The sequence below is a fragment of the Fukomys damarensis genome, unplaced genomic scaffold (genome assembly GCF_012274545.1).
Source record: "Fukomys damarensis isolate Sample0158 unplaced genomic scaffold, DMR_v1.0_HiC HiC_scaffold_33, whole genome shotgun sequence".
In the NCBI taxonomy this organism is placed as follows: domain Eukaryota; kingdom Metazoa; phylum Chordata; class Mammalia; order Rodentia; family Bathyergidae; genus Fukomys; species Fukomys damarensis.
Window position 1 is genome coordinate 27,402,185 of NW_022900945.1, and position 9,476 is coordinate 27,411,660.

The 9,476-nt window shown below is 34.4% G+C and overlaps 1 protein-coding gene across 4 annotated transcripts in view; it reads right to left on the reverse strand.

Moving 5' to 3' along the window:
- The window catches only part of Arhgap29 (Rho GTPase activating protein 29), a 69,011-nt gene that overhangs the window by 46,519 nt on the left and 13,016 nt on the right, over positions 1-9,476 (reverse strand). For 3 of the 4 annotated variants that reach the window (XM_010608039.3, XM_010608037.3, XM_010608038.3), the window contains exon 2: positions 4,169-4,405. In XM_010608039.3, coding sequence (XP_010606341.1) covers positions 4,169-4,373 — 205 coding nt within the window. In that variant the 5' untranslated portion in view covers positions 4,374-4,405. Of the gene's footprint in view, positions 1-4,168; positions 4,406-9,264; positions 9,468-9,476 lie in introns of those variants that run through there. The other variant, XM_010608036.3, reaches the window with a different exon arrangement.

A 9,476-nucleotide genomic window follows, 5' to 3' on the forward strand; every position in this document is an offset into this window, starting at 1 on the left:
TTACATACACCCCTCGTATGCGATCTCTCTCACACTCTCTCTCTCTCTCTCTCTCTCTCTCTCTCTCTCTCTCTCTCTCTCTCTTTCTCTCTCTCTCTCTCTCTCACACACACACACACACACACACACACACACACAAAACATACACAAACCCTGTATTCCTGGGAAGAGGAAAGAAGAGGGGATACTTGTAAGGTAAAGTATGCAATGTTAAAAGCAAATCCCTGACTGTCTTCTTCAGCTCCAAACTGTCAATATTCAGAAAAATATACATTTTCAATCCCAATCAAAATTTGAATCACAAAATCAGTAAAATAGTACAAGTGCCTTGTTAACAAACAACTTACATCATATTCCAAAGTTAGGAGCAAAACTAGGACCAGTACCTATATGATACTTAAATAATATGATTCTCTTTCCACAGTTTTTTCTGCACTCTTTACTACCAATTTAACCAAATTGTATTAATGTGTCTAGAAAATGATCTGCTGACTCAAATCACAGAAGGAAATAACAATGTGACACTCCAAAGCCAACCCAAGGGGATTTCAAATGAATTCCAATTTCTATATAATATTTACAAATTTGCCTCAGTAACAACTTTTGCTGTTTCCTTTACTACACACATACATATGCTCAAGAACTCATCTTAATATTCTCAATAATGACAAAGAATAAATGTCTATCCCAGCAATGTCCAATAGAAATTTCTGAAATGGTGAAAATTTTGTTTCTTTATGATAGCCACTAGCCTGAGCACGTGAAAGATGGCTACTTTAACTGAGAGCTAAAATTTTAATTCAAGTAGCCACATATGTCTAATGGCTACCACTCTGGATAGTGCAAGTCTAGATAATCTCCATAAAATACAGAATAGCTAATAAAATAATAAAAACTGAGAGTGTTTTTACTGAGTGTGAAGCAACTGCAACAGCATGGAAAGAATATACCATTTTACTTTAAGAACCTCTGGGCTGCAAACGAGGCCCTTATTTATGGGCAATAAGACACTAACAAAAATTACATAATCTTAGTTATACATACATCTCAACAGTTAAAATGTAGCTCCAAGTACCTGCTTTTGTGTGAAAAGGGGAATTTAATTTCTTTATATTCACAAGTAGTTATAAAATGAAAAGTACCACATACAATTATATAGGCTGAGTATCCCTTATTAAAAAAATGCTTGGGGCTAGATATTCTCAGATTTCTGAGTTTTTCAGATTTTGCAATATACACATAGCTTTATTTGTCTAGCATCTCTAATCCAAAATTCAAAATCTGAAATCTGAAATTTTTTGAAAACCATTACACACAAAAGATTTTGAATTTTTGGATAATGAATGCTCAATCTGTGTATCATTTCTGCAATTCATTTTGAGAAAGGAAATCATAGTTATAAGTCAATCACAAAGCTATTAATCTAAGTTTAGCCTCAACAGTCTGATTAAACACCAGAGGCAAGAGTCAAGTAGTGAATTTTCACATTATTGCCTCACTACTGCTTAAGTGTACATTTAAAAAATGGTATTCTCCCATGCAAGCTCAAGGATCCGAGTTCAATTCCCAGTGAAAAAAAAAAAAAAAAGTTTTCTGATTAGTCCAAAAGGTGACTTAATTATACATCCAGTCTTCATTTCTAAAGGGAAACTTTTAGCTTTTAAAAGCTAATAGATGTGAATGACGGGCCGGGTATTTAGCTCAGCTGTTCAATGGCCTACCTTGCAAGTGCAAGGACCTCAGTTCAATGCCCGGTACTAAAAAAAAAAAAAAAAAAGAGAGATGTGAATGAAAGGACTGGATGCCAAAAATCTGTCATCCATCCTTTTAAGGAGCAAGAGACAAAGTACTGGCCACTGAAGAAAATACTGTCAAAGCTTCTTCACTCCAAACAAACAAACAAAAACAAACAAAAAAAAATCAGTAAAGTAGCACTTTGCTGTCTGGCCACTGTTTATTGCTGTGGTGGAAGTATTTCTTGGTACACATGGCCCATGTCTACAGGAACATATAATAATAAAACTACCTTAAACAGTTACAGCATTTTAAACACAACCTGTTTTTCTGAAGATTCTATTTCATGTGAGTCTTGTAATAATAAGGAATAGCCTAAAACGCTAAGCTGAAAATTATGATCAAAATTAAACATATGCATATTATTATATAACATTTTCTCCATTTTTTATAATGGGGATAATTTATGCTTTGCTTTTTTTTTTCCTTTTGATTTGCTAAAGAAAAACAAAATAAAAAGTTTCTAGCAACTCAAGTTAAGTAGTGTTCAATTTGGTAGCAATGTTTCAAAAACAAAGAAAATAAACTGTTAGATCCAAAATTCATTCAGATATGGCATACATATATCCTTTTAACTCTGATTGACAAAGCATTAAAATTAATCCAAGGATAAATAGTATAAATTATCTGGCCACTGCATATGGGTATCTAAAAAATCAGTTTTCTGAATTTTTAAAATTAAATTACAAGTTTTTTTATTACTAGTGAGAGTACTGATGTCCACATAGATTTTAAAATTAAATTTTAGTGAATAAATGTACCCCACATACATCCTTTTACTTCAAAGGATAGTCTTATTCTATATCTTATTACCATTTTTTTCTTTTCTCACTTGGGATCAGCTTCTAATCTTCCTAGTCTCTGAACTGTGTACTCTCAAATTAAAACTCCTATAACAATTTTTTTGGTTAAGAAGCATTCAACTTGTTTTAGATTACCATCATTTTAAATTTGTGAAACAAGTGATAACTACATATGATGAGGATGCTAAAGGATATAAATTTACTAAGGAAAATAAACAACATACAGAAATCCTGACTAAAACAATCTTAATGAAAACTTAAATTGATACATTAAATAAAATCATGTTTAGTTTAAATTAAGGTTAATGATTTATCAGCACATCATTTTAAATTTCACTTTAAAAATTAGCCCAGTAATGAACTGTACATCAAAAATAATAAATTTCACTCTGTAAATTTTCAAATAACCTTTAACACTCTCTTAAGAACAAATCTTTATTACAAAGAGATGCATTTTTTTCTTTTGGAGTGTGAACGTGTGTGTGTATGATACTGGTGTTTAAATGCAAGGCCCTACACTGAGCTACAACCCAAATCGTTTTTAATTTTTTAAAAAAAATAGGGTCTAAATTTTAAAATTGCCCATATTAGGCTCAAACTTGTGATCTTTCTGACTCAACATCCTGGGATTATGAGTACCCACCACTACATCTAACTTATGCATACAGGACATAAGAAATTTATTACCAAAAACCCAGGTACTTAGGATACCTTTCCACAATAAGTTACCTTTATTGTTATTTAAATAAGCATAATTAGAGTTCAAAATTAAGCTATGTGATCAATTACTTTCCTTATGCTTTCTGTTTTTCAAAATACATTTCAGAAAATAAACATTTAACTTGTCTACACAGAAATATTTACTGATATCTTACAAATTTCTATGAAGGCTCAGGAAGTCTCATTTACGGGAATCTTCATTTTCTACATCTAGATATACTATGATGAATATAGGAATAAATGGCTACTTAGCATAAAAGAACAGGTGCTTATTAATTATCACTGACATTAAATCTGGAAATTAAAGAGGCACTAAAAAGTTGAAAGAGGCATTAAGATCAAACAGGGGACATATGACCCAATTACTTCAGGAAAATAAAGTCCTATTTATCCATTTCTACAGAGAATAAACTCTATGATAACTCCTTAATTCAACATGAGATTCAAATTCATTCAATTGCAGTAATTGGCAAAATATAGAAAGCTGAATTGAAGCGAAAGTGTCAACAATATCTTATAAACTGTAGTCTGCTTATTAAAGATCAATTGCACTGTGTTATCACCTTCATGAGGTTAAAATTCCAATGGTCTCACTGGACCTAACTGCTGAAACCACAGACTGATTTTAAATTTTGGTACTCTTATCCCCTTCAAGATTAGCAAAGTTTTTATTATGCATTACACTATTACTTGACTATAAATGGTTTACACTCTAAACATCAAACATTTGGGGAGAAAAAAGTCATAAAATAAAGCAGAATTACCTGTTCTTACTATTGTGTACACACTCTGTAAGCTAGGCTGGCATTTAAAATTTTACAAACTATTTGGTAAGAAAATAGTTGACAAACCTGAAAGAATAGCTTCTTTCAAATAGAGTAACATTTGGGAGAACTTCCTGGTATCATTCAACAATTCCTTGAAGCAATCTGGGTCAGAAATGGAACTGGAACTCACAGGCCTGAGCCCCATATCAGAAGTTGTAACATCAGTAGGGAGCTGGCCTGATGTCCCAATACGTTTTTTCTTTGTCTTTTTCTGTTTGTGAGCAATCATCCTCTCATTTAATAGTCAGAAAAACTGAAATCCTTAAGGGGCAAGAAACAAAAACAAAAACAAAAAAGGAGAGAAACACAAATACTACATCAGCCAGGGAAACATACTAGCCCATAGCCCACCTTAGTATTCTATTTTTAGATTTTTAAAAATAAGTGCATACATATATACCTACATACACTATACTACTACTGATAATAGCAACATCCATTTATAAAGTGTCAGTTATCCTGACAAATCTGATGGTGAGAAGCTTGAGGTCTATATTTAAAAAGTTTGTCACATTCTCAACTGATAAATAATGCAGTTGGAGTTAAACCTGTGTCTGTCTGGACATCAAAATCCATGCTCTTAATAATGTCCTCTTAATTCTTATCATATAGAATTTTTTAATTGTAAGGATTGTTCTAAAAAATTATAGTAATAGTATCTTTAACAATAAAGGTGAAGGCCAGGCATGGTGGTGCATGCATATACCCACAACACTCTGAGAGTTTGAAGCAGAAGTGAAGTTAAAATCAGTCAGGGAAATTTAGCAACTCAGCAAGACTCTAACTCAACAACAACAACAACAGACTGGGGACATAGTTTAGCACTCATTTATAAAGTGAGGAAAACATTCTGTTGATACACCTACCTCAGATTATTGTGAGTTAAAGAAACAATAGTATACGGCACTGTCCATTCATCACATAAAAGTTCAATTACATTTACTTTTCCGCTAATCTGACATATCCTGATTGAATAACTAAATGTGTTTATCAGAATAACAGTTTTGGTATTTCAGAATAGTACAGTAAAGGTAATGCTTTGGTATATGAAAAACTTAGATTTGAAATCCTAGTTCTAATAATTTCCAGATGTGTGACCAACATGATTCACTTATAGGCCATGTGAGGTTCAAAAGGGATTTCAAAATTAAGATTCTTTTTATCCTTAAAACATCTAATCCTGCTCATCAAAATTTAAGAGAATCTTAGTTTGTTTTCTTCATCTTCATTTTACCTTTCCAGAATTAAAAGTCCTAAGTTTATTTGTATTTCTTGAAATCAAAAGGAAATAATTAGAATTAAATTAGTATTATCATTAAAATATTATCATTAAAAGTGTTTTCAGTTTGTCTTGAATATCTGGATACTTTTAAAATTGAGGGAATGACTAAGAACTTCTGTGAAAGTCACAGTAGAAAGTTTAATGTAATATCTTCCAAATCTGAAAACTATTATTGGATCATTTACTCATGTACCTTACTCAACTCCAGGTTTTTCTTCCTGATTATACTTCTCTAATCTATCCACTATTTTGTCCTATTCCCATACTAGTGAATTACCATCGCTTATTGTCTAAACTACTGTACTAATTTCCTAATGATCTCTCCACATCCAGTTTGTCCCTTTACAAAAATGTAGCGAGCAAACTTTCAAACAAAAACCCCATGATGTGATTTCTCTGCTCAAAATAATTCCAAAGGACAAGAGAAAAGATGTCAGACTCTGTAAGCCTCCAGGTGAGATCTGACTCCTATCTGACTCTGTAATGTAATCTGGAATCACATTCCTGCCACACACACACACACACACACACATCTCCTCTTCATTCTTCTAACAATAATTTGTTTACTGTAATCCATACCATGAAATAATTGTACATCATGACCAAGACACACATTAAGTATGTTTGTGTATGCTGTAAGAAGACCCTTAAGCTGGCTTCCAACTTGCTATGTTAGCCTCCTGAAGTAGCTGGGATTGTAGGGATGTGCCACTGCCACGGCAACCAGATCTTCCTTCATTTTTTTTAAAGGCTGGTTCCAACTCACTAAAGTGATTTTATATATAATGCTATAGTGTTAAAACACTGATCATTCAGCTCAGGGTCCAATCTATATGTAATTCTACTTCACTGGACCACTCATGACCCCTTTGTTTACCCACTCTGAGCTTTGCTAACATGTATGAGTCCCACTCCTCTACAACTACCACCACCAAACCACAGCAGAATTTCAAAAGGTATTTTGCCTGGGCTGCTCTGAGTGAAGAGGAATCATCTTAGGCTGCTCACAAAATATATAATATTGTTAATGTAAATGACAAAACTTTATTTTTAAATAGTTTTCATTTTAACATTAAAATTAAGAGGGCAAGTGTGCTGTGAGCCACAAGCTGGACATACTTGCTGGCATCCTACACTTTTCATTACTGCATCTATCACAGTTCAAGTATATGATCTGTCTTCTCATCTGCACTACAATCTTCAGGAAATTAAGACCACACCATGTCTGTTTGCTAACTATGTGTTTTTAGTTCACTGCACAGTACTTAGGACATAAGACATGAAAAAAATGAATAATGGAGAGATGGACTTCAGAATGAATAATGAATGTTCAGAAAGAATATGAACTTATAAATGTTTTTGTTTCTATTAAAAAACTTGTTGAAATACTTTGAAGTGATCATCAAGAAATAACAATATGCTGGCGTTAAAAATAACAAATGCTGATGAAACTGGGGGGAAAGAGGACCCTTGTACATTGCTGGTGAAAATGTAAACTAGTAAAACTACTACAGAAATAGTAGTATGGCAATTCATTAAAAAACTTAAAAGTAGAAACTCCATTCAAGCTATTATCCTTTTAGATATCTTCCTGAAAGAATTAAAGACATCATATTACGATACATGCATATCCATGTTTATAGCAGCACAATTCATAATAGCTAAATTGAAGAAGCAGCCTATATGTCCATCAACAGATGAATGGGTAAAAAAGGTGTAGTATTTACACACAATGTAGTACTACTCTGCCATAAAGAAGAGAATTTGAGTCACTGGTAGGAAAATGAATGTACCTCTAGACCATAACATTAAATGAAATAAATCTGACACACAAGCTTTAAAATCATGGTTTTAAAAATCAATAGCTTTTAAATTTCTGAAACTTTTTACAACTTATTTACTAAATTTACAAGTCAGAAATAGAATGATTTTATTAAATAAACTGCAAAAGTGTTAAAAGTTTGATAACAGTCAGTGATTTGTAAGAGGGCTTTAAGTGTTTTTTATTTGTTAGGGGAGGGAAGTGAGAATCTAAAAAGGATTACAGTCTAATTCTAGTTAGCATTATGATTAATGTGGTAATTTTGTCTTTATCATTTTCACATTTTAACTGAAAAAAGAAACACTGCAGTTAAAATGTTTAGAATAACAAATGTAATGGAAGCTTCCATTGTACTATAACAATGAGAAAGTATGGAATACATATACGACCTTTTCCATGTGCCAAAACCAATATTCTATCGAGTTAGTGGTAACAAAATGGTTAATAACTGATCACAAATGGCAACTTAATTAGATAGTAATGCATGGAAAATACTCAGTAGTGTCTATCTCGTCATAAAAACTTAGCAACTGTTAGCCATTGCTACTAGCATAACTGGCTTGTTGTGGGAAATTGTTTTTGAACATAAGTAATAAACAAGCCCTGGCTTCAATACATCTGTAGATTGTGAGCAAAAAAATATGACTGGAAACAATTCCAGAAACTCAACTGAATTCATGGAAACCTACTAAAAGGTTTCCAAGTGAAGTTTGAACTTTGCAAACAGATCGTTGAGCCAAATATTTGTGAAACTCTCTTAATTTTTATAACATCTCCAAATGCAAACCATGGAGATTAAAAATGTGTATTATCTATTTATCAAAGAATTCTATAACCCAAAAGAAAATCATCACATAAAACTACTTTGTCTTCTATATTCTAAGTAATATATGCATTAGAAACATGGACACAGGGCTGAGGATGTTAGCTCAGTGGTACCATGTGCTGTGCCCTGGTTTAGGGGAGGAGAAACAGAAAAATGTGTACTAACTTTCCTAGTCTCCCAGAAAGGGAGCTTTTCCAAGATTTCAGTAGCCTGTGTCAAATGTTCCTTCTTGTCCCAGGCACATACAACCCAAAACGTACATTATATAAGTATTTTTCATTTTAGGGATTGGGCTAACTAAAGTGTAATACTGCCCCCAAATATCTGTACTTAATGGTTTCCATCTTACTATTTCTGATTTGGTAAGAAGTGAAAAGATGCCAAAAGAAAAAATAAGAAAAGTTAAATTTGAAGGTCTTTAATTATATTTTTAAGTACCACTCCAAACAGAACAGGGATGTCAGAAAGTTTTATCAATAATATGCAAACAATTTCTAAAGGAAGGCGTGCAATACATACACTTCATTCCTGTGCAGTGCGAATCCAGCACGCTTTAAAAGAGGAAGCTGCCCAGCCTCCCACGCCTCCAGAATGTCTAGCATTCCTGGCAGGCTGCGCGCTAGCCTCTGGCCAGCCAAAAGCACCCAATGCCAAAATGCACGTTCCCTCATGTGGGACTTAAATACAGAGGGAAGAACATAGCAACCAAAACAGAACAGCTGAAGTTGATAACGAGATAAAGTCAAGGAAATACACTGAGAAAGGGGAATGAGGGCTCCACTTCTTCCTTTTTCCAAGTTAACATCCTGCCACCAGAAAAGGTAGGAGGCATATTCCCCCTTGAGGAAGAGTTTAAAAAGATAACAATAAGACACGAGGTTCACCACTTGGATTCCGCCTTGAAACGCCTGAGTTGCTATTACCCGTTCAATTAAAAAAGTTTTTCGTTTAATTAAAACCATTAACCCCAAGACCAAACTGCTGAGGCCGAGAATCCCTCAAACAAAACACCCCTCTTAAACGCAAGACTGTTAAGAAAACAGGACGAAAACCCGAAAACACCTCGATGAAGAAAGCCCAACTGGAGTGAGGACTGCAGTGGGCTGGCGCGAGCGGAGACCCGCAGGCACAGGCGCCGGTAGGGGTCCTCTCGCAGCCGTCCCCAGGCTGTGTGCTAGGGCCGTTCTTACCTCAGCTTCCCTGCGCGGGAGAAGAGCCGAATAATCAGGGACCTGTCTTGAGAACTAGAGGCAGAAGCTGGCCGGTCTGTGGTTGGTGGTACCGGCTACCTGTTCGCTCTTGCTGTGATCAACATCTGCCCCTGGCCACCGATCGCGTCTCCCGCCGGTCAGCGTCCAGGGCCCGACCCTACCCTTTGCTCCGGGACCTTGACTGCCGCTCG